At 33.0% G+C, this 26,221-nt stretch overlaps 2 protein-coding genes across 3 annotated transcripts; one reads left to right on the top strand and one right to left on the bottom strand.

Annotated features, from left to right (window-relative positions):
* Nucleotides 1-236: 236 nt before the first annotated feature.
* On the top strand, nucleotides 237-6,606 carry LOC130446561 (peritrophin-1-like). 2 transcript variants are annotated; one of them, XM_056782897.1, is made up of 3 exons: nucleotides 237-280; nucleotides 2,486-2,723; nucleotides 5,013-6,606. In XM_056782897.1, the coding sequence occupies exons 1-3, from the start codon at nucleotides 244-246 to the stop codon at nucleotides 5,167-5,169; spliced, it is 432 nt and encodes a 143-aa protein (XP_056638875.1). In that variant the 5' UTR covers nucleotides 237-243; the 3' UTR covers nucleotides 5,170-6,606. The 2 variants fall into 2 exon arrangements, with proteins under 2 accessions (XP_056638875.1, XP_056638876.1); XM_056782898.1 differs by having other exon boundaries at nucleotides 2,486-2,710; nucleotides 5,013-6,501.
* LOC130446560 (sodium channel protein Nach-like) lies at nucleotides 6,490-26,018 on the bottom strand. The gene is made up of 10 exons (XM_056782896.1): nucleotides 25,897-26,018; nucleotides 20,324-20,469; nucleotides 19,881-20,087; nucleotides 18,083-18,364; nucleotides 15,675-15,789; nucleotides 15,303-15,579; nucleotides 14,739-14,792; nucleotides 12,697-12,814; nucleotides 7,042-7,151; nucleotides 6,490-6,803 (listed from the first exon to the last, which is right to left on the bottom strand). Exons 2-10 carry the CDS (start codon nucleotides 20,464-20,466, stop codon nucleotides 6,586-6,588), a joined length of 1,524 nt encoding a protein of 507 aa, XP_056638874.1. The 5' UTR covers nucleotides 20,467-20,469; nucleotides 25,897-26,018; the 3' UTR covers nucleotides 6,490-6,585.
* Nucleotides 26,019-26,221: the final 203 nt, after the last annotated feature.

Here is a 26,221-nt window from a genome sequence, read left to right as displayed (position 1 = left end):
TATTTCTTCAAATTGCTTATAGTTTTGGTGAATCCATTTAGAATGGGTCGAAATTCATTACAATGGCATTCACAACAACTTCTATTCACATTAGAATAAATACTGAGTAAGTATTTACGAAATATGATCTATTTATGTTTTAACTGTAAAATCATATGGATTCTCTACAATCAGTTGTTATCTCTAATTAGATAAGACAACTGATAATCTAGGTATTTCTATATACTGTTAGTACAGTGTATAATGTATACAATTAAGTTTATCTTGTGCTTATTTTTAGGTTAGTTTCTTAATTTAATACGTATTAGCCAATTATTAAAATCAATCTAATTATTACTATAAAGAAATAAATAGAAATCATTTCTTATATGTTACAATCATCGTACAAACTACTTTTTAATAATAGAAAAGTTCTTTCAGCTGTTTATCATCGTTAAACCGGCGAGAAAAGATTTTCAGTATAAGAATAAATAAAAGTAGCTAGACAGACCTTTGGATAGTAATCCTTTGGAGCTGATTTTGTTTAGCGCTTTTTCAAGATTTGTTTAAGCAAAATTGACGTTTAATTGCTCAGATGTCGTTAGTTGAACACCCCGCTACTATCCGAGGAAGAAAAAATTACTGTTTTCATTGTAATATGTCAAAAATTGCAGTATATTTTCCATCTGTTGTCGTTAAGAATGATAGGTACCCAACGTGAGTGAAACACATCCAAGAACTAAGAAAAACTAAGAAAAACACTTTGTATGACAAAAATCGTTTTTATTCATCAATGTAATCTCCTCCATGAGCAATCCAATCATTCCAACGCTTCTATAACTTCTCGATGTCGTGTTTGTAGAAAGATTTATTTGTCTTTTACTTTAAAATAGGCTTTAGCTTCGACAATTGCTTCTTCATTCGAGCTGAATTTTTTACCGGCGAGTATTTTATTCAGATCAGTAGTCACCGAGAGTCAGATCTTGACTATACGGTGGATGATGAAGCAATTAGTTTAATTTAAACATCGTTGCCATCGATTTGTGATTGAGTGCATTGTCTTGGCAAAACAGCTTTAAAATGAGAATTCAAAGCATCTTTATCGAGTTTTTCTGGTATAAAAAGCATCCTAGGAATCCAAAAGTCCAGAGCCCTCTGAAATATCATCGCCAATAAAGTGCAGTAGCTCTAGAATGAAAGTTGGAGATCTCTTCTTAGAGAGAATTGTAGGAATCCAAAATTCCACAGCGCTCTGAAATATCATCACCAATAGAGGCCAGCATCTCTAGAATGAAAGTTGGAAATCGTCTTCATAGAGAGAAATATAGGAATCCAAAACTCCAGAGTCCTCTGAAATATCATCACCAATAGAGGCCAGTAGCTTTAAAATGAGAATTCAAAGCATCTTTATCGAGTTTTTCTGGTGTAAAAAGCATCCTAGGAATCCAAAAGTCCAGAGATTTATTTGTCTTTTACTTTAAAATAGGCTTTAGCTTCGACAATTGCTTCTTCATTCGAGCTGAATTTTTTACCGGCGAGTATTTTATTCAGATCAGTAGTCACCGAGAGTCAGATCTTGACTATACGGTGGATGATGAAGCAATTAGTTTAATTTAAACATCGTTGCCATCGATTTGTGATTGAGTGCATTGTCTTGGCAAAACAGTGGGCTTTTTTCGACATATAAGGTCGTTTTTTTCTTAATTTTTGCATTCAAAAGATCCAACAACTCTATAGAGATAGCCGATGAACAATATTCTATACACATTCCATAAAATTGAAGACATAAACTTCTCAGGTAACTGTTGTACCTTTAGACGTGGTTCTCCGACTGCAGTCCCTTCAGATGATGATCGTTTTGATTTCAAAGTGAAGTGACGGATCCACATGTCATACATTGTCATAAAAAATCTGATTTATTACGTGTAAACCTAGCCAAACACTGCTCTGAATCATCAACACATTATTATTGACATAATTATAAACATACTGCCTTCTGATGTCTTCAAGGTATCAGCACCTCACGCAATTTCAATTTACTATTAGAAATAACCAATTTGTAAACTTTTTGGATGTTTTCTGTAGTAACCACCTTAATTGGACGACCATCATCGTACAGGCCATCGCCATTAACAAATGGTTCTTTTCTATAGAGTACAATCCGGATACACTTTTGAAGCCATTGCTGAGTTTGTACAGTATTTTTTATCAAGAAGCATTGATAAATTAATACACAAAATCGTTTTGGATCCATTATTTTGATAATAACAAGGATAGCGCCATCTATAAGTCAATTACACTATTTATTGAGTGATTTTACAATCATAAAAAGTAGATTTGTGCATTTTTAGGTTAACGAAATCCACAACATTACTTGTTTTAGTAACCACCTCGTCTTTTGATTTATTTCACTCCAATTTTCAGTATCATATATCTATACAATGTTAAAAATAAATCTTTTTTCCTTTCCACCTTTCTTATTTAATATTTTTTTGTTATGTTACAGCAATTTCATTGATAACGGGATCTAATACTTACACAATATCCAAAGACGTGACCCCAGTTTTTCCTAAAGCTAAATTGATCCATAATAAACTGGTTAAAGACCTTCCAAATGGCGAAGAAATCGTTATATCATGTCCAGATGATACCTTTTTGAATAAAGAAACCTTAACTTGTGATTTTATCGTATTGTCGAGCGAACCTGATGTATCTTCTAGAGTATATCCAGGTAATGATTGCAGGTGAGCAAAAATTCTAAGGTTATAACAATGTTCTACAAGCAATAGATGAATTCTCCACCCTATAACTCGAGGATTCTTGTTTACAAGGATAACGTGACAATCAAAACATCAAGTGGAAAGAAGCGCAATTTTCAGACCACTTTGAAATAGTTTTCATCTTTCTTTTGGTGTGTAACTTTGGAAGATAACAAGTAGGGGAACTATCATCGGGGGAATAACCGAAAGGAAATATATATGACCATTAGATGTTCCTCTTATTTGAATTACAGCTCACTTATTTTACATGCAAAAGACTTTTAACAGTGCTGATTTTAAAGCTTTTTTCAAGCACTATAAAACTCCATTTCATTAGAATGTATAAAATGCCGCTAGATGGCATTGAATACATCGAGTAAATTTCAGACAAAATAGAAAACAGCTTTGATCTTCAATATCCCGCTTAAAATTGCATTTAGAACACTTTATGAAAAACCAATTTGTTCAGCTTTTTATCTGCTACAATTTTTTTATTATAAAATTTTCGTTAAAATGCATATTTTTGCAGATATATTCAAAAAACCTTCAAAAAACGTGAAAAACTCCCAATTTTCAATTGCGAATAATTTGAAAAGTGTTGGGTTTTTTGAAAAATGTATAAAAAATGTTTGTCTTGAAATTAAATCTTCTATCGATATCTGAGGTAATTTGGGACAAAAATTTACACCTCTGAGAAGGGGTGGCAACCACCCCCGAGGTGGGTGCGGAGCTCAGATAGTTTCCACTCACTTTTGAAGTTAAGGGTAAGATGAGCCTAATTCCAAAATTTCGTGCAAATCGATTGACAGTAGGAGCAATAACGCTTCAATGACTGAACTAGAAGTAGAGATTTAATCATTTATTTTCCTCGTTTGATCTTTCCATTGTCGTTTCTATTAATTTTTCGATATATTTCGTCACGTTCCTTAACAGATTTATTACATTCATACTATCGAATGCTTGTTTGAAATTAATAAATTAAATATACAGCTCCGTATCAAATTAAAAGCTTTTTCCTCTTGGTAATCTCCGAAATTGATTCGCTGTTTTCTGTCTCTTAACATTGTGAGTGATAAAATGTATGAAACATGCTGTAGTTGCTACTTCGAAGGTTATCACACTTTTCTAAATATTGGAATCAGTTGTACCAACCCCAATTTTGGGATATTTCTTCCATATTTCCTTAACAAGATCTTATTCTTTTTCCATTCATAAGTTCGTTGCTTATTCCATCTGATTTCAGTAATCTGAAGTCTTCGTTAAATGTAACGAGTGATTTTTCTGTTGTTATCTTTTTGGCAACACTGTTTTTGACAGATCACGCGTGAATCGTGTCATGTGTCATTGTCAAACTTGTTCCTTTTGATCTATAAAACGCATGCAAATTATTAAATTTTATTATAACAATTCATGCTTGGTTAAAAAAGTGTAGCTCGCACTTCTTCCAATTTATGGTCATTTTGGTTGACCTACTGAGGAAATTTGCATGTAAAACCTTATAAGGTACGTCTGTGCAAAAATTGAAGCCAAAAGATCTCCCATAACGTTTTACGTTTGGTGAATAAGCGCTGGTAAAGTTGATGGTAGATCCACTTTTTTTTCGAACAATTGTGTACAGAGACGAAACTCATTTCTGGTTGAATGGATACGTCAACAAGCAAAATTGCCACATCTAGAAGGAAGACCAGCCACAAGCATTGCAAGAGCTACAAATACATCCCGAAAAAGTCATTGTTTGGTGTGGATTATAAGCCGGTGGCATCATCTTCAAAAACGACGATACTGTGAATGGCGAGCGCTACCATGTGATGATTAACGATTTTTTTTTACCCAAAATGGAAGAATTGGACATGTCTGACATGTGATTTCAAACAAGACGGTACCATATGCCACACGTCAGGTGAAATAATAGCCAAATTAAGAGCCGCCTTCAGTGAAAAGTTTGGGGCCCGTCAATACAGGGATAAACTAGGAACGATTGACGCACTGAAAGACAATATTGAAGCATTTATTCGTGTAATACCGGTCGATATACTGATTGTTCTATCGATCCTAATAAAGATTTCATCAATTTCTTCAAATTATTTGAGGTTTTTTCAAAATCAAATCCTATATCTCTTAAAAAATCACTGATTATTACCTCTTCTGTTTTTACTCTATTTGCTCCATAGTTATTTAATCCTGTTGCGATTTTATATATCAAATAATTTACTATGACCTTGTTTCGAATATCTACAATGTTCTGTTTTCGTAATAATGAAATTTTTGTTTCAGAAAATTCGATTTATGTGACGGAATTCGTTGTGTTGAAAAGAATTGTCCTCCGCCATTATTATTTAATAGAATATTAGGGGTATGTGATTATCCCGAAATGGCGGATTGCTGCGAATTCGATGCAAAAAATCATGACAGAATTATAAAAAAATTTTAAATAAATATATTTGTTTATACGTAGATACTAATTGCAAGATCCATATTTGAAAATCTTTTGAAGAACGTCATGATTAGCCTACTACAGATTTTATCAATACAATTATCATAAAATATTTATCAATAAACAATATAAATCGTTATTAATTCTATATTATTCAATTATTTATAGCAGTGACTCGAGCTTGGAAGCTCAAGTTCTGGAGAAGGACTTGAAATGAAAAAACTGAATCGAAATAACTACGAATTAGGATAGGACCAATTAGGATTGAAATAATGGCTGCTACTTAAGTTTTGAGACATGTCAACAGTCATATGTCAAATTTGACATTACCAACATAAAGTTTGACATTTTTAATTATGAACGTTCTCAAAACGTGTTGTCATACGAGTACAGTTATTTGAAATATCTACTAGAAACATTAATTTTGGTCAAAAAAGGAATTTCTCGTGCAATGATTCGCTTGGATTGAACCAACAACATCGATGATTATTGGATTTGTTGTTAATTTGACAATCCCCCCATAAATAAGCTCGTGTTGATCGGTGGATGGAAATGCTGAGAAAATTCAACCGCAGTGATTCAAAAAAACATCGATGACATCATGACAGGTGACGAATCAGGATTCTACGTATATAAACCCAAACAAAAACAACAATCGATTGTATGGATCTTTGAGGAATCATTCTCCACTACGACAATGCGAGCTCTGATACATCAGTTCAAACGAAAACGTTTTTGAACATCAAAACATCGAATTGATGAGTCATCCACCATACAGTCCTTGTTTGGCACCCAATGATTTCTTTTTGTTCTTATTCGTTTAACGTTTTTCTACACCTGAAGAAGCAATTGAAGCATTGAAATCACATGTTTTGAAGATACTTCAATCTGAATCTTTTTCACATAATCATTTTAAATCTATGAATCAAATTATTTCTTCTTCTAGTGTGAAAATATGCTTTGGACATCAAATTCGGTCGTTTTTTTTTCGATGATCATTCTACTTTCCTTTTATTTTTTCACCTTGTTGATGTACACAATCTTATTATTGTTCCTAATCGATCACCATCACTTTTCTAGCTGATGAAACCGTCATTGTCTTTTTCAAAACCTTTTTAGCCTTTTGTAATCTACTAATTTGATTGCCAGTTAAGGATCGATATAAAAACTGCGACTTATTTCCCTCAAACGCTCAAATTATCTGTTTCGTTACCTAGTACTCAAAACTCTTATAGCTTAAGAATGCATCTTCACACAGTATATTTCAAATGCGGTTTTTTATGCCGATAAAAATAAGGTGATTTAAAAATAAATATATTTCACTACTCATATGTTATTTTTATTAAATGTTTATTGCATCGTAACTTCAAATGCTATTAACTGAAATATATCATTGAAAATAACAAATTACAACTAGGGTACATAAGTGCAAGTGAAATCCATAGTCGTAGATTTATCCAATTTGGGAAATTGAAGTGTAGCGATGTGCGTTTTTCGTCTAGCGGTCTCTTCTGATGCTCTTTCGAATCTTTTTAAGTTAATGAACAACCTCGCTGTTCCGTAATAAATCACTTCTATCACTGTTATTAAACTGCATCCAAGAAACAGACTGTAAACTCCGCCGAAAGAAGCTGAAATAAAATTTAAAAAGTAGACTCTAATACACGACCATGCCGCAATGAATTTCGCCAAACTCCTTTAAAACATAATATTCTTGAATTTATTTCTAACAAAAAGTTTTTTTTCTATAAAATTGTTAATGTTTGGTAAAAAATATGTAGGAGACATCTTAAGTTTATAAGATAAATAACTATTAATTGTTTATTGACTGACATATTATTATTATATTATATATGAATTGAAACTTACATAACAAGTAAATTGTAGAAAATATTGTGTCTCTTAAGTACACAGTTTGTGTTTGTTCGATGAAAAAAGCATTCAGCAATATCGTATCATGATTTATATCCACATTTGAGCTACAAAATTGAAAAATTTCCATAGTAACGAAAAGCCAATAGATCTTACAATATTTCTTCTATTTTTCTACAACAAATAAATTAAATAATTGCATATATTTCTAGAGAAAATCTCCTAGCTATTCCACAAACTTAAACATTTAGAAGGCCAACAGCTCTAGTAGGAATTAGAAAGCTTCTTCATTGAGAGTTTCTAGTATAAAAATGATTATAGTAACCCAATACACCAGAGCCAATAAGATACAGATGCTCTAGAATAAGTTCAACATCGTCTTCATCGAGAGAATTGTAGGAATTCAAAACTCCAGAGCCCTCTGAAATATCATCACCAATAGAGGCCAGCAGCTCTAAAATAAGAAATTCGAAGCGTCATTATCGAGTTTTTCTGGTATAAAAAGCATTCTAGGAATTCAAAAGTGCAGTAGCTCTAGAATGAAAGTTGGAGATCTCTTCTTAGAGAGAATTGTAGGAATCCAAAATTCCACAGCGCTCTGAAATATCATCACCAATAGAGGCCAGTAGCTTTAAAATGAGAATTCAAAGCATCTTTATCGAGTTTTTCTGGTATAAAAAGCATCCTAGGAATCCAAAAGTCCAGAGCCCTCTGAAATATCATCGCCAATAAAGTGCAGTAGCTCTAGAATGAAAGTTGGAGATCTCTTCTTAGAGAGAATTGTAGGAATCCAAAATTCCACAGCGCTCTGAAATATCATCACCAATAGAGGCCAGCATCTCTAGAATGAAAGTTGGAAATCGTCTTCATAGAGAGAAATATAGGAATCCAAAACTCCAGAGTCCTCTGAAATATCATCACCAATAGAGGCCAGTAGCTTTAAAATGAGAATTCAAAGCATCTTTATCGAGTTTTTCTGGTGTAAAAAGCATCCTAGGAATCCAAAAGTCCAGAGTCCTCTGAAATATCATCGCCAATAAAGTGCAGTAGCTCTAGAATGAAAGTTGGAGATCTCTTCTTAGAGAGAATTGTAAGAATCCAAAATTCCACAGCGCTCTGAAATATCATCACCAATAGAGGCCAGCATCTCTAGAATGAAAGTTGGAGATCGTCTTCAAAGAGAGAAATATAGGAATCCAAAACTCCAGAGTCCTCTGAAATATCATCACCAATAGAGGCCAGTAGCTTTAAAATGAGAATTCAAAGCATCTTTATCGAGTTTTTCTGGTATAAAAAGCATCCTAAGAATCCAAAAGTCCAGAGTCCTCTGAAATATCATCGCCAATAAAGTGCAGTAGCTCTAGAATGAAAGTTGGAGATCTCTTCTTAGAGAGAATTGTAGGAATCCAAAATTCCACAGCGCTCTGAAATATCATCACCAATAGAGGCCAGCATCTCTAGAATGAAAGTTGGAGATCGTCTTCATAGAGAGAAATATAGGAATCCAAAACTCCAGAGTCCTCTGAAATATCATCACCAATAGAGGCCAGTAGCTTTAAAATGAGAATTCAAAGCATCTTTATCGAGTTTTTCTGGTATAAAAAGCATCCTAGGAATCCAAAAGTCCAGAGCCCTCTGAAATATCATCGCCAATAAAGTGCAGTAGCTCTAGAATGAAAGTTGGAGATATCTTCTTAGAGAGAATTGTAGGAATCCAAAATTCCACAGCGCTCTGAAATATCATCACCAATAGAGGCCAGCATCTCTAGAATGAAAGTTGGAAATCGTCTTCATAGAGAGAAATATAGGAATCCAAAACTCCAGAGTCCTCTGAAATATCATCACCAATAGAGGCCAGCATCTCTAGAATGAAAGTTGGAGATCGTCTTCATAGAGAGAAATATAGGAATCCAAAACTCCAGAGTCCTCTGAAATATCATCACCAATAGAGGCCAGCATCTCTAGAATGAAAGTTGGAGATCTCTTCTTAGAGAAAATTGTAGGAAACCAAAATTCCACAGCGCTCTGAAATATCATCACCAATAGAGGCCAGCATCTCTAGAATGAAAGTTGGAGATCGTCTTCATAGAGAGAAATATAGGAATCCAAAACTCCAGAGTCCTCTGAAATATCATCACCAATAGAGGCCAGTAGCTTTAAAATGAGAATTCAAAGCATCTTTATCGAGTTTTTCTGGTATAAAAAGCATCCTAGGAATCCAAAAGTCCAGAGCCCTCTGAAATATCATCGCCAATAAAGTGCAGTAGCTCTAGAATGAAAGTTGGAGATCTCTTCTTAGAGAGAATTGTAAGAATCCAAAATTCCACAGCGCTCTGAAATATCATCACCAATAGAGGCCAGCATCTCTAGAATCAAAGTTGGAGATCGTCTTCATAGAGAGAAATATAGGAATCCAAAACTCCAGAGTCCTCTGAAATATCATCACCAATAGAGGCCAGCATCTCTAGAATGAAAGTTGGAGATCGTCTTCATAGAGAGAAATATAGGAATCCAAAACTCCAGAGTCCTCTGAAATATCATCACCAATAGAGGCCAGTAGCTTTAAAATGAGAATTCAAAGCATCTTTATCGAGTTTTTCTGGTATAAAAAGCATCCTAGGAATCCAAAAGTCCAGAGCCCTCTGAAATATCATCGCCAATAAAGTGCAGTAGCTCTAGAATGAAAGTTGGAGATATCTTCTTAGAGAGAATTGTAGGAATCCAAAATTCCACAGCGCTCTGAAATATCATCACCAATAGAGGCCAGCATCTCTAGAATGAAAGTTGGAAATCGTCTTCATAGAGAGAAATATAGGAATCCAAAACTCCAGAGTCCTCTGAAATATCATCACCAATAGAGGCCAGTAGCTTTAAAATGAGAATTCAAAGCATCTTTATCGAGTTTTTCCGGTGTAAAAAGCATCCTAGGAATCCAAAAGTCCAGAGTCCTCTGAAATATCATCGCCAATAAAGTGCAGTAGCTCTAGAATTAAAGTTGGAGATCTCTTCTTAGGGAGAATTGTAGGAATCCAAAATTCCACAGCGCTCTGAAATATCACCACCAATAGAGACCAGCATCTCTACAATGAAAGTTGGAGATCGTCTTCATAGAGAGAAATATAGGAATCCAAAACTCCAGAGTCCTCTGAAATATCATCACCAATAGAGGCCAGCATCTCTAGAATGAAAGTTGGAGATCGTCTTCATAGAGAGAAATATAGGAACCCAAATCTCCAGAGTCCTCTGAAATATCATCACGAATAAAGGCCAGTAGCTTTAAAATGAGAATTCAAATCATCTTTATCGAGTTTTTCTGGTATAAAAAGCATCCTAGGAATCCAAAAGTCCAGAGCCCTCTGAAATATTATCGCCAATAAAGTGCAGTAGTTCTAGAATGAAAGTTGGAGATCTCTTCTTAGAGAGAATTGTAGGAATCCAAAATTCCACAGCGCTCTGAAATATCATCACCAATAGAGGCCAGCATCTCTAGAATGAAAGTTGGAGATCGTCTTCATAGAGAGAAATATAGGAATCCAAAACTCCAGAGTCCTCTGAAATATCATCACCAATAGAGGCCAGTAGCTTTAAAATAAGAATTCAAAGCATCTTTATCGAGTTTTTCTGATGTAAAAAGCATTCTAAGAATCCAAAAGTCCAGAGTCCTCTAAAATATCATCGCCAATAAAGTGCAGTAGCTCTAGAATGAAAGTTGGAGATCTCTTCTTAGAGAGAATTGTAGAAATCCAAAATTCCACAGTGCTCTGAAATATCATCACCAATAGAGGCCAGCATCTCTAGAATGAAAGTTGGAGATCGTTTTCACAGAGAGAAATATAGGAATCCAAAACTCCAGAGTCCTCTGAAATATCATCACCAATAGAGGCCAGTAGCTTTAAAATGAGAATTCAAAGCATCTTTATCGAGTTTTTCTGGTATAAAAAGCATCCTAGGAATCCAAAAGTCCAGAGTCCTCTGAAATATCATCGCCAATAAAGTGCAGTAGTTCTAGAATGAGAGTTGGAGATCTCTTCTTAGAGAGAATTGTAGGAATCCAAAATTCCACAGCGCTCTGAAATATCATCACCAATAGAGGCCAGCATCTCTAGAATGAAAGTTGGAGATCGTCTTCATAGAGAGAATTGTAGGAATCCAAAACTCCACAGCGCTCTGAAATATCATCACCAATAGAGGCCAGCATCTCTAGAATGAAAGTTGGAGATCGTCTTCATAGAGAGAATTGTAGGAATCCAAAACTCCAGAGTCCTCTGAAATATCATCACCAATAGAGCCCAGCATCTCGAGAATGAAAGTTGGAGATCGTCTTCATAGAGAGAATTGTAGGAATCCAAAATTCCACAGCGCTATGAAATATCATCACCAATAGAGGCCAGCATCTCTAGAATGAAAGTTGGAGATCGTCTTCATAGAGAGAAATATAGGAACCCAAAACTCCAGAGTCCTCTGAAATATCATCACGAATAGAGGCCAGTAGCTTTAAAATGAGAATTCAAAGCATCTTTATCGAGTTTTTCTGGTATAAAAAGCATCCTAGGAATCCAAAAGTCCAGAGCCCTCTGAAATATCATCGCCAATAAAGTGCAGTAGTTCTAGAATGAAAGTTGGAGATCTCTTCTTAGAGAGAATTGTAGGAATCCAAAATTCCACAGCGCTCTGAAATATCATCACCAATAGAGGCCAGCAGCTCTAGAATGAGAATTCAAGTGCGACTTCATCAAGAAGATCTGGTATAAAAAGCATTTTAGGCTATAATCGGGTTGGCAACTCTGAGTTGCATTGATAAAATTCGTTGATTAAAAGATTGAGCATCTCACTAAATTCGAAAATTTCACACAGAACTTGTGGTTTCCACACAAAGATGGGGATATTATCGAAGTATTGGTATCCCCCAGAGATGCATCTTGTCACCTACTCTCTTTCTCTTTCACATCATCGATCGATTCGATTACAAACTCAATTCTGGAGTGATGTAGAAGTAATCAGATGGGGATTAATGCAGCAAAGACTCATGCTGATATTTTTACAAAGAAAGCTGGTACTGCGGCTCATGATTTGGTCCTATCTCATAATCCTCACAACCACAAATTCGCTGAAGCAATGCTTCTAGCTCTCTTTAAGGTACAAATTCGTATACTCAAGTATACCCTCGACTCAATAGAGAAGAAAAGCAGTTCGACTTATAGGTGATCCAGAGTTGATCAGAAACTTGTGGATAGCTTATAATATAGAAAAAACGCCGCCGTCACCTAGAGCACTATTTACAAGACATACTCGACAAGCAGGCGTAGTTTATGTGCCAGCAGACGTCCAGAACCTCAGCAAAAACCAAGAAGACTTGAATCAACCATGTAATAAACGATTTCAAGATTTTAAAGCACTTTTTTTGTAGAAAAAGTGGCCGTTGAACTATTTGATAATGGCATCATACAATATACTCCCTAAATTTTGAAAATATACTTCGTTCCAAAAAGAGTTGTTGCCCTCAATGTTTGTAAACATCAAAATAAAATCCAGATTATACAACAAAACTTTTTTTAGGATTTGACATCAACTTCAGATTTTGTCGTTTTTAACTACATATTTTAAACATAGTTAATTTAATTTCTAAGTCGAAAGAATTATAAAAAATCATACTACGCCTGCATGTCATAATTTTGATTGAATTCAAATTTGGTTTGTGTCGAAAATACACCGTAGAAATCGTCTTCGCATTGTATAGGACAGTCGCAAATTTCAGAAGAGTCCAGGCCAGCTGAAAATAAGTTTATACAACTTTATATAGCTTGCAATGCCAATGCCAATAAAAAGTTTCTTATAAAAATTATGGTACATTTTGTACTAATTATTTCCACGAGCGCCATTGCCCAGTAAGAGCTATTTTTAGAGTTTCAAGTTGATGAAACTTCAGTTTTTCGTTTATCGAAATATGCAGATTCGAACGACTGACGAATTTGTAACTAAAGTAATTTTTTTCTTTATTTTGTATACTATCTAATTGTAATTGCAAATTGTCTGTACATGTCAAATTTTTTTAGGTATGACGTCATTGGATAAGCATTTTTTTAAGTAGATATCAATGCTAAATTCCCAGCTATCAGGTTTAGTGGATGTATAGTTACTAATTAAGGTTTAACAACATCAAATCCAATTCATAGTACAAATATTTGATATCTTGAGCTGAAAAATGTTTATCCATTTCGACATTTGTGTCAAATCGCATTTATTTCCAATTTGTCGTTTTAAAAACTCACAAACAAATGATACTTGAAATTTCAGTTTGTTTTAATTATGATTTTACAACAATTTTGAAATGAATACATCATTAAACGTATCAGAACTAATTGGACGTGAAAAAATTACTTTATTGATGATTGTTGCTTTTTGAGATACAAAGAGATAATTCGAAAAAGCCGCCGATTCGTTCAATGGTACATATTTCTCATATTTAAAAGTCTACAATGAACTTAATGTAATTTGAACAGAAAAAAACCTAAAAATTAGATAGCAAAACAGTAAGTAACGATATTTCTGAAAAAAAGCATTAAATGGAGATGATTTTCTTAGTCTGTCTTCGAAAGAGGGAGGCGCTGATACCCTACCGCAGTACAGGCTTCACTTGCACTCGCCTATTAGTTCACTTTGCACAGAAATGGATCAGCCGAAGTGCTTATACGAGGTTTGACTATTAATTAACTAGACTGGTGATAACTGATCATTCATCTATTACAACTTTTCACTTCTTAGACCTTTTTATACGTTTTTCGTAATGATTTATCTTGATTTTAGGTTTCTTTTTCAGTTTATAATAGCATATAAAAATTTGACGTTTCCATCAAATTATATGATTTATCATTTAGAATGTTTTCTTAGTCTCCACTCTTTTGATATTTTCATTTATTTTTGATCCGAACGTGAATCACCTTCAACATCTTCTCGGTCATCTTGAAAACGTTTAAACCACTCCAAAATACGTGCACTTGACAAACATTCAATGTAAAACACTTATTTCAATAAATTTCAGTAGAAGTTGCATGAGAAATTTCAAAATAGGCTTTATTTTTTATGTCAATCATTTTCACGGCAAAACAAAAAAACAGCTGCTATAAAAACAAAGACAACGGCTATACTGATTTGTCTACAGACACGGTAGACATCGCAATCTAAAAAGTAGGCTTTGGGCTAAAACAACTGACAGTCGCTAACTTTTGGCGCATGCGTATTTTAGTTGTAGCAGCGTTAATCTCGTTACTTAATCTGTTACAAAAAAATTAGACATAAATACAACGCCAATATGAAAAGAAGAACATTTTTTCGTTCCATAAATACGAGAATAGTCCCAGAAGTATCTGGCCCAACAAAGAAAACACGAAAATTTTGGGGAAAATCATATTTCTTTTCCTTTTAGTTCCATACACTTTTTTCATCGATGTCAATAAGTTCAATCTAGTCCAGCTTTTGTATTGGTTGGGCTAAGGTATGACCAATTTTTTCCATGTTCACATATTCACTGAAAATGTTCACTTAAGATGGCTGCCAAACAGCATGGCGTCTTCAAACTTGAAGCATACACTGTATGGATTGTGTACTTTCCAATACGGTGGTTTTTTTAAGCAACTACCGCCATACCTAGTTCAGTCCAGGTACTTCTGGAACCATCTTCGTAAAAACTGTCTTACCTTTACGAACCTCCAATATACAGTCAATCTGTGATACGTTACATTGAGCTGGTCCTATGAACATAACATAAATTATTCATATTTATTGATTAACTCAAAAATAAATTGGAATGAAAAAATTAAACATGAATCCATTCAAAAAATTCAAGGAAATCTCTGAGTCGGTTCTAAAACGTCCTCTATCTACATTTCACAACGCGTAATTAAGGTTAAAATCAAAGTAGATTTATAGTGACCCGATTTCTTATATTGGTTGATAAGTTTTTCTAATACCTTTTCAACTTTTTTTTTATTCACTGCTCACAAAATTTCAATTTTTCTTCCTTAATTATTCATTTGGGAAAATTTTGTATGATTATTTCCATGTAAATTTGTATTTTCTATTTTTTTAGGGAACAGAATGAGTAGGTAGAATACATCTGTACAAAAAGGAGCTTATGTTTTAACACATACGAAATTTATATTTTCAAAATATAATTATAGAAAAATATGTTGAACTATGGAAAGCTTTTTCATGGGAGGAGACAATTGTGTTTCTCGTTGTCATTAATCAGGTATACTAACCTATGAAATTGAAATAATATGGTACGCAATTACACTTTCTGAAATAGTAAGATGCTTCACATTCGGCTAAACAATTGGAAGATGTATACGTTGGAAAATTTTTCAATAATCTCTCTTCTGGAATCGCACAGTTTCTTTCAGTAAAGGGTAAAGCAGCTACCGCTTCACTGTAAGTCATCTTCGAGGCATATATTTGAAGATAAGTAACTGTTCCAGCTGTCACCATTCTTGTAATTGATTGCAGTACTGGATATTCCATTGGATCGTGAATAAAAACCTAAAAATCAAATAAAATATTATACAGCCGATGATAAATTAACAACAGATTGGTTCCACACAATGACATCGTCTTTGGGAATTCTTCAGAATTACCTTGAATCCCTGGAAATTGAATGAAGAATACTGTTCAGAATAGGGTGTTGTATTCAATATTGCTAAAATTCCAGTATTCATACCATTGTATAATGTATATAACTCAGAATTAGGCCTAAAATAAATTCAAAACAAATCTTAAGACTGTTATTTGGTGAAGATCTTCATCGAATTAAAGGCCAAAGTAACTGATATTTGAGTTTTGAGGCATGAATTACTGATAGAGAATAGAAAACAACTCCAACATTGATCCATCAAGGACACCAATTATGTTAAAGATACGACCTGCGGTCCGCATCCGGCCCAAGGGCCATAATCAATACGGCTCGCGATCGCAATTTGTTATAGAAAGCAGAATCAAGTTTTTAGAGCTTTTAGACTTCACTCTATTAATCTAGGAAAGTTTTAAAATGCGCGAGACTAGACAAATCATCATTTTTGTTGAAAACCATCAAATCTTCCGCGCACTTCGAGTCCAACCACCTCCTTCAGACAGCCAATTCAAGCTCTTGTTTCTGCGCCATCTCTGGGTTCATTAGTTGTACTAAACGTTCATAGAAACAACAGTTTCCTTTCTGCTTTTATCAGTTATAAGCAATGCAACTTTATTGAATTGTTTCAAAAATTTACCGTCGAAAGTGTGTTAAATATGAGGCATCCTTTCTTTTTTAGTTATGGAGAGAATGAGGCTTTAGAAATGAAACAAAAAATATGTGATAAGCGACAGTTTTTTTATTACATTTCGAAAAAATATAAAATAAACATATAGTACGCCTTTTTTATATTTTTTTCTCAGCAGAAATACCAGATAAGGACGTTGATTCGTGGTCCAGCACATAACAGCAACGTTGATAGTGGTTTGGGTGGTGGGATGTGATAAATCAGTGTTCGTCTTGATCTAGCGATGCCTGAGTAGTACGTATCAGTTTCTAACCTCAAATCTCGTTGTTCATATGAACAGATCTCAGCTTGAAGATTTTCCAGCTTTGATATTCGTTGCTCGTCTGATTCTAAGGCTCGTAATGCGTGCTTGAAGTATAGATCAGCCAATTTCTTGTCGCTTTAGAAGCATAATTGTACGAAAACGACGTTTGACTTAATTATACGTTGTTCAGCAATCCGAATGTCCAATCCAATTGAACCCACTATCGCCATTTGACATTTGACAATTTTTATATATTTTCTTTAATTTCCAAACTTTTTTAAAGACTGGCAACGTTGTTTAAACGTGACCTCTATCTAGTTTACTTCTTCTTTTATCATCAATCTTATTGATTGACTTTTTGGAGGTTATTAATTCTATGGTTTTTTATGTGTATATACATATATCTGTGATCATGATATTTTTGGAGAACGATCATTTGAAAGATGAATTATCTTTATTGGAACGAAGAATTCAGATAATAATTGATGGGAAATTACGTGTAATTGTTGAAATCAATTGGGTATAATTGAATTCGATTGAAAATAACTGAAATTATTTAAAAATGAGAGAAATTTATTATAAAATGGCGGTACTGTCATTAATTTCACATATTGACTTGACAGTTCGGTGCTGATTTGAATTGAAATAAAGCGAACGAATTTACGTACCCAACTATATTTATGGAAAATACTAGAAAGTATACCCATTATTTTTATTGCTATTTGGTCAACAACAAATGTTATTTATTAAGATTAACAAAATGGTGTCCCTCATACTGCATTACAGCAAATGTTCAGAGGTTTACCAATGAAAGGTTTACCTTTCGATTGTACTACTAGGACTGATATTTTATTGACAGTTTGACAAGTTGAGAGGTGATTCACAGAACTACATCAATAAATTTTGGTTGCTTGACCAAGATTTGACACTAAATACTTTTGCACACCCATCGAGAACACGTGCAAAAATGAGGTTAACGAGTTGTTGTTCGTGGGCATCCACCATATTATGAAAATGTTATTCTGTGAATGGCTAGACGCCATAGCCTCTAGGGGGTCTTAACGTCAAGTCTATAAACGTATTAGTTGTGCTAATGAACCAAGAGAGTGCGCTACGTAGATTACTTAAGTTGATAGCTACGAAAAAATAAGCAGATTTTTCTCACTCGGAAAACAAGATACCGGAATCAAAGTAGAGGTTGTTTTGAAATGTAATCGAAACTGCTGCAGACTGGTATCAGCAAAAACCCACAGCCCATTCTTGGTGTAGCTACCCCAATGATGAAAAAACAGTTTCTACTAAGATGGATAGACAAGCACACATAGATTAACCTTCCACATTTTTAACCATCAAGCATTTCGTTTAGATGGATCAGTCGAAGGAAAACATTGTACAAATAAATAATTTTATTGATGAAGCGACGTTTTATTTCCCTATACAAAAAACATGTTGGAAAATAATATTTCCCATGAAGTAAACTTACATGTAATTGAAAGAGCAACAGAAACCATTGACGGCTAAGCTTTCTTGGAATAAAACAGGACAGTCGAATTGTTTGCCGTTCCAAGAACAAAATTTAAACATTTCCGAACAATTTTGTGTTAATTTTTGCATAACGTATGACACGTTGTAATGGTGGGTGTCTAACACGTCTTGAAGAATGTCAATTTGAGTTTTATTATAATCGACAGCTGAGGGATCAGTAAAACTTAATAATTGTTTGAAAGAGTCACGGATTACAGGTAAATCATGTTCGTCGATATTTCTGAAAAATTTACAGTAAATATAGACAAAATAATGAAATTTATTCATTTATTTAATGATTCATAACATTGAATGTATGTAATAAAAATTTTTGGATAAAAAATTGTAGTGCAATTTAATTCTTTAATTCGAAAATCCAAAAATTTTTTAGGTAGTTTAAACATTTTAGTAAGGCCGCCATATTGCGTGATGTCATAGGTATAAAATAAACATTGAACATGCGATACAAAGTAAATACGACAGTTATTTTTTATTAATAAACTTGGATTAATCTGAAAAAAAAATATATAAATCGTATTTTGTGCCAGTATGTGAAAATACCACGAGTAAAACACCTGATAAAGTTTGTTTATGATGGCTAGAAATTCGATTATTCTACAACAAAAATGATTGGAAAGTGATGGTCATTTTGACAATCCTGTGAGTAATGATTTTTGTTGACAAGGATCATTTTAATGTAAGTAATATTAAGACGTATACAAATATTTTATAATTCACTTGATTTTTCTTTCAATTTTTAACGTGATTATGTAATTAAGCAAGAACTTAATCTATAAAAGGTTTATTCAGTTCATACTCAAATATAGAAAAATATTTTATTTATACGTAACTTATAAATAAAAACTGTATTATAACAGCACACGCTACGTTATCTGCAACGATAACCTCGTGATCCTGGTCTAAACAATTGCGATTTTCAATTAAATAATCTACTTTTTGACATTATTTCATATCAAGAAGTGTTATGAAATAAGTAATTTTTAAAAAATACTCGTAAAAATACAATTTCGCGTATCTTTCGAACAAATCTACGTCGAAGCAGTTTTCCAACCCCTATCATACACTTTTCTACTCAATATTGCACAAAACTTTCAATAGAGTAGACCTAGTGATAAAAGTATTTGAGAGAATTGGAAAAGAAGAATGTACTGAAAGTGATGATTTACTCATCACAGTCATCCGACCTTAACCCGATTGAGTTGCCATGTGACAAAATGGACAGGGAACTTAGAAAGCAGTGTCCTACTGTCTCATAAATAAAAACTGTATTATAACAGCACACGCTACGTTGCCTGCAACGATAACTTCGTGATCTTGGTCTAGTCAATTGCTAAATGTTTTGATTAAATCTATGACGTCACAACTGAAAACCAATGAGCGTATATAGTTGAAAATTTGAAATTTTTGCGATTTTCAATTGAATCTTTTTGACATTATTTTATATCATGTCATAAGATTAATAATTTTCAAAAAATTTCTAGTGTCCTACTTTCACTTAAATGAAAACTGTATTATAACAGCACACGCTACGTTTCCTGCAACGAATACAAGGAGTTTTTAAGAAATTTAAGAATACTGCGGGTGATATATTGGCAAAATAAGGCAAAAAATAGGAAAAAATGAAGAGACAGAAAGAGGAGACCACAAAGACATGGTTTTTAGATAATGTGATATAATTTATAAAACTTATCGATTATTAAGCTATGTACTTTCAATTTAAATTTGACAATACGTACAAACTTTCCAAGAAAATATTCAATTTGTCTTTCAGTATTCCATTAACATTACAAATAGTCACTGCTGGAAATTGAATAGTAGTAGTTGGAGCATACATAGTTTTAATAGTAGTTCTCGTAGAATTCGTTATATAACGTTCCCAGAAAAGAAAAGTCATGTATATTGCACTAAACAACCCGCTGATCAAAACTATCGTCCAAAATATTCTGGAAAATTAAAGTTTTAACATCAGTCAAACATAAAATGACCACTAAAACAAGTAATTTAGTATAAACTAGTTATGAATGATCGCTTCGTCAATTAAATCTAATAAACTAAAAAAGAAATTAATCGTCTATGATATCGATTCATAAAAACATTAGATTTTCTCGAAAATATTAGGATTTTATAAACAATCCAGATCATTTGTTAGTCCAGAGTCTTACAGAAAAACTATACTCACTTCTCTGTTGCCCCAACTTTTCTAATATACTTAAAACCATGTATACTTGTATTCTCAACAAAATCTTCAAAAGTTTCACTCATTACTGAAAAGAAACTTTTATGTTTCCTCGACGGTTTCGTTTTCATCTTCATTTTCTGCATCAGCTTCAAAAATTTGTAATCGAATTGCTACAAAACTTTACTATTCTCTTTTGTAGGACAATTGAAAAGATTTACAATAATCGTATGCCTAAACTAATAATACGAGGTAATTATTTCATGGTTTTAAATGTTCTCTTCGAAATTTTTGTTCTTAAATATTCCATCATTAAAAACAGATGAATCGTTGGGAGCTTCATTTCATCTACACAATTAGGAAAGTTGGATTTGTAAAAATTCTAAATTACACGCCAACGAAAAACGTGAAGGCACATCAATCAGGCCCTCCTAAATACCGAAATGCAAAGTAAAAATAAACCTCGGAGCGATATCAAGTTTTCATAAAAATTTTGTATCATTTACATTCTTTGACCCGGTAATTTCTAAAAATGTTTCAAAGGCAATTTACCCAAGGATAAAAAGTGATCAAAACAGATTTTAGTAAATTTTTTTATTCCATACATACAAAATTAATCGACTACATGATTGATAAAAAGTTTTAAAAGGACGACAAAAAATTAATTTTAAAATCTTCTCCCTCTAAGGGTTAGCGTTGAAGAAAACACGCACATTTCGATAGCCAAGATCTCGTCTTCAGAGATCGAAGTTCTTTAGATCACCTTCGATCTTTGAAGATGTTAGTTTGGTTAACGAAACAGTGTAATTATAATTGTAGTAAACTGATTTAAAAACCCTTTCTACAGAAATTTAGCGGAATCTGAAACAATTTTTAGTTTTTTTTAAAAAAAAATATACTCTGGTAAACTTGGAAATATATTTAAACTTGTCAACATTGCATGTAGTTAATCGATTTTGAAAAATTCGTTTGGTTTATCGTTTAAAATGATAGTTAGGCTCTAGTGACGTAGTATATTTGATAATGAATTATTTGATGAATATTTTTTATTGGAATATAGGGTTTTCCAAAAGTAATTGAATTTTTTTTTTTTTAATTAAAGAACATTTAGTTTCATCTTATTTTGAAGATAATATTTAGAAAAATTCGAATAAATAACGAAAATATCTGAGAGTTTGACATGAATTTGAAAAAATCTGAAGGAAATTTGGAATATAAGGAAAATTAGCAAAATATGGAAATAAGATTGGAAAAAACTCGACAATACGAGTGTTTGTAAAAAAAATTAAAAATCGAAAATTAATTGAAAAATTGGAAAATAAAAGTATAAGAAATAATAAAAAAATATGGTAAATTAAAAAAAAATTACAAGAAACAATATAATTATGAAAACTTGGAAAATGTGAAGATAATTCTGCGAAATTACGAGTCATTCTGGAAAAATTTGGAAAAACTTTGAAAAATGATCAGAAACACGTAGAAAAAGAAAAATGGCAAGGAAATCAGAAATAAATTTCGAAAATGATGCAAAAAGCTCGAAGTATTGAAAGAACTTCGAGTATCTGAGGAAAATTTACGGAAAACGGGAAAAATTGTTGAAAAGGTAAGAAAAGTATTGAAAAAATTGTGAAAAGAATAGGAGAAACTGGAAAATAAGCAAGAAACTAAGGAAATTGGAATGAAATTCGGAGAAAATACCAGAAATTATGAAAAAAATTAGAAAAATGATGAAAAACACGTAGAAAAATGCCATGAAAATCTGAAATAAATTTCGAAAATGATGAAAAAACTTCGAGGATCTGAAAAAATTTTGGAAAAAATTATGCAAAAAAAAGTCGCAAGAAACTAAATAAATTTTCTAAAACTTCGCAAACTGGAATTAAAATCGTAGAAAACACCAGAAATTCTGAAAAAATGGCAGTGAAATCTGAAATAAGATACAAAAATGATGCAAAATAGGCGAAACAATGGAAAAATTAGGGAAAATTCGAGAAATTTCTGAAAAGATAAGGAAATTTTTGAAAAAATTGTGAAGAAAATAAGAAAACTAGTGAAAACGCAAAATGGAAAACAAATTAAAGAATCCATTGTAAACTGTCAATTAGACACACGTTTTCCCAATAAATTCATATAAAAAAGAAATCGATATCTTAAATGGCTTCGAAAATATAAAATTATTTATTCAAGTGTGTCAAATTTTTCCCATATATCAGGATTTTTGTACAAAATAATTAAAAATACACCTGTATATTAAAAATATTCGAAAAACATGGAATATTATGTATTTTTTTTTCGAAAAATCGAAAAATTATGTTAATTTCCGGATCAAATCTACACAACAAATCACAATTAAATATTTAATAACCTTCATAGATTGGGATTGTTTTAAAAAGACGATAAGCTTCAAATTTTCCTTACGTATCTTACAAATGAAACCAAAACCCGATATGTTTAACACGTCGACTGCCATATGCATCAAAAATTATTTAAACGCACCAGTCGAGTACAATACGACATCTCATATTGTAAATAAGATAATGCCAATCGATTAGTACAAAATTTTCTAATTTATACGTTTCCAAATAATTAGAGTTCAACAAATCGAGAAGTCACAACAATCACCGAGGTTCACAGCCACAGAAATCGAATCCAACATTTTAACGCGTCAACTGACATGTACATCCTACATTATACATTCATCTTCGGTTTAAATACGCCCCCTTGGTCAGTCATCAAGTAAACACAAGAAGGTGCATGTGGATATTAATCTCGAACATTTGTAGGTTGTAGTAGTCGAAAAAGACGTACCTTGTCACAGGCTTGAACCTCTCCAAATAGGCCAGTAAAACGGTGCACAAAAAGGGGTCGAAATGTAAAGTTTTGGAGTAATTGTTTTTATTGGTTTATTCTATGTTTTTACGGGTGCTGAACACGAATCTGAAGTTGTCCAACAAAAATTTGCTCGGCAAATAAGAGAAATCATCAAAAAAACACTCAAAATATTGTTTTTTAGTGGTTTTCAGCTTATAACTTGCAAAGTAAGCTATTTATGAAAAACGTGTTTATGTAGTAAAATAAAGAGGAGAAAATTTCCTACAATCTATGTCTCCTAACATTTTTTCGTATATCGTATGGTTTCCACGCAAAAGAGTGCTGAAATATGGGGCTAATCAGTATTTTTTGGAAAAAAGCAAAACATAATGAATAAATTAATGCAACTTTCCCTTTAAGTGAAACAATTCATTTGCAGCACCCCGCCTTTCAAAAAGCAAAGACAGTTCGGTTCGACTATCCTGACTGGAGGGGGTATTCGTCAAAATCACGTGACTGAAAAGGGTGAGCGTCAAGGGCACGTCTTCATGCATTCAGTACTGCTATTGCCGTGGTCGTGTCATTTGTTTCTTTCTGTGGCGGCGCGAAGTCCTGTTATTTTCGTTTCCGAGTGTTTTCGTTGAGATACAATACAACAACTCCTTACAATGTCCAGTGATAAGTGTTTTATTTGTGAAAAACATTTAAGTGAGGGCCCAGTGAAAGTGGTAAAGGAAAAAGGAGTAGAAACTTTACGAGATGCTAGTAAAAAAAGAAATGATAGGAAGGGAAATGTTTTGGCTGGTAAAACGTCAGTAAACATACATGTGTCATGTCAGAAAAGTTACACAAATGAAAAAATGATAGCTGCTTACCTGAAAATGCTGCTTAACCAAGCACATCTTCGGGAAAACTAAGATCATCCTCTGACTTTTGCTTCAAAACAGATTGTTTTGTGTGCGGAACACGAATTCCCGAAGATTACACAAGGTCACAACAACGACTGCCTCACCATAAACGTAATTTGGTACATCAGGTGATGAAAATAGAGATGAAAGATACAGTTATGAAATACGCTCACCTTCGTGGAGATGATTTCGGTGCAGCAGTTATCAAGAGGATCCAACCGATAACAGATATGGTGGCTGCTGATTATCAGTACCATGATAAATGTTTAAAAAATCTGTACAGTAAGCCCAAGATTGATGAAAAAAAGAAAGTTGGCCCTCATTCTGAAGAGATTGACAACGCTATGAATGACATTTTCTCTTTTATGGAAAGTAATGACGAGGAATGTCAATTTTCATTAGACCAGCTGATGACTCAGATAGAGGGCGACTATATTCCCCAAAGAAAAACTGTAATACAACATTTACTAGAAAGATATGGGGAAGATGTTATCATATCAAAAATCAAACAGAATACAATTGTATGTTTTAAACATACTGGCCATAAGATTTTGACAGATGCTTGGTACATTGAAAAACGTTTATCAGAACGGGAAGAACGTCTTCGAATAGTTGAACAGCGGCTGATGTAATTCTTGAAGAGATACGATCAGTACCGTATGCGATGGATGACTATCCTCCTCCAGATTCTTTCTTGGACGAAAATGAAAGCCTTGTTCCGGAGGTTCTCAAAGTGTTCTTGGAAAGACTAATACTAAAAAAAACGAGGAATGTTTTGCAATTAAGTCGATGATTTTTGTTTCAGACCTAGAAGAACTGGAATGCTGCCCTGCTGGAATCCGGTGTCTAAGAGGGCTCGTATTAGGTCATAAATATTTAAGTGTGTTGAAATAATTAAATACCTTTGTTTTCTTTTGTTTAATAACCTTTTTTATTGATGTATCAAATAATTAATTAAAACATTTTAGAAAACATCAAATAATGTTCACCTACATAAAATAAAAAATATAAACTAATGCCCTATTCTGCTATTTTTTTGCAAATGCTAATTTATCCCATATTTCATCACTCTTTTGCGTGGAAACCATACGATGTACGAAAAAATACTAAGAAACATAAATTATAGGACATTTTCTCTCCTTTATTTTACTATATAAACACTTTTTGCATAAATAGCTTGCTTTGCAAGTTATGAGCCGAAAACCACTAAAAAACAAGATTTTTAGAGTTTTTTTGATGATTTCTCTTATTTTCCGAGCAAATATTTGTTGGACAACTTCAGATTCGTGTTCAGCACCCCAAAAAACATAGAATAAACCAATAAAAACAATTACTCCAAAACTTTCCACTTCAAACTACCATTTGACTGGACTAAAAGAAAGAAGTCTTAGTCTTAAAGAGAGTTACAAGTTTTTACGAAGCTACCTTGTTTAAAACGGCCACATGACCATGCCAAGACGTAATGCTTCCCACCTCAACACCTAGTTGGTGAATTTGAGGTTATGGTGTCCAGTCAAGACCAAATTCTGAACTGTATTAAACTCAATCAAAGCCGAGTTTGTTGGGGCGGTTGATTTGAACGACAAACCGTACGATCTTTATGTATTTAGAAGATTAGCAAGCCAAACCCTGTCAAAAGCCTTCGATATGTCAAGTGCGATTGCTCTGGATTCCTCTATGATCAGTGTTTACAGAAGCTTTATTCATGGTCGCTGATAATGTTAGCAAAATTTGCAGGTTAGCGACTTTCGCCATGACCTTAGCAAAGGTATTCTCGAACCTTGAACCATATATTTTGTATTCCTGTCTATTACAAAATTCAATTTGTATTTAAAAAATAATTTAAAAAGTACTCACTTCATAACAATATGTGTTGAACACCTCTTTGTAATTAGAATTTCGAGAATATCAACCCTTTTGCTAGTAGCGTTTAAAATTATTTTATTTAATGTTTAGATTCAAATGGAATCTAATAGATTGTTGACAGTTAACTACCATTGTTGAATTGCTATTAAAAAAACACACACGACAGGAAATTTTTCATTAATAATTCACTTTAATTAATATTCATTCTGACGCTTTTTTTGTTTTCATACTTTACCGGAAACGTTAATAGATAAAAAAAGTCGATATGAATGAAAAAATACAATTTTTTTTTCAATTAAATTCATTGTATATACAA

This window comes from Diorhabda sublineata, chromosome 7 (assembly GCF_026230105.1).
Source record: "Diorhabda sublineata isolate icDioSubl1.1 chromosome 7, icDioSubl1.1, whole genome shotgun sequence".
Taxonomy (NCBI): Eukaryota; Metazoa; Arthropoda; class Insecta; order Coleoptera; family Chrysomelidae; genus Diorhabda; species Diorhabda sublineata.
This window is presented reverse-complemented; position numbering and strand designations above follow the sequence as displayed.

Coding starts and splice junctions, on each gene's coding strand:
- LOC130446561 (XM_056782897.1), top strand. CDS start 244: ATGTATACAATTAAGTTTATCTTGTGCTTATTTTTAG. Junction 281..2,485: donor TATCTTGTGCTTATTTTTAG/GTTAGTTTCTTA, acceptor GTTATGTTACAG/CAATTTCATTGATAACGGGA. Junction 2,724..5,012: donor TATCCAGGTAATGATTGCAG/GTGAGCAAAAAT, acceptor TTTTTGTTTCAG/AAAATTCGATTTATGTGACG.
- LOC130446560 (XM_056782896.1), bottom strand. CDS start 20,466: ATGCAGAAAATGAAGATGAAAACGAAACCGTCGAGGAAACATAAAAGT. Junction 18,365..19,880: donor AATATTTTCTTGGAAAGTTT/GTACGTATTGTC, acceptor TAAATTTTTCAG/AAATATCGACGAACATGATT. Junction 15,790..18,082: donor TGTTGCTCTTTCAATTACAT/GTAAGTTTACTT, acceptor AATTTATTTTAG/GCCTAATTCTGAGTTATATA.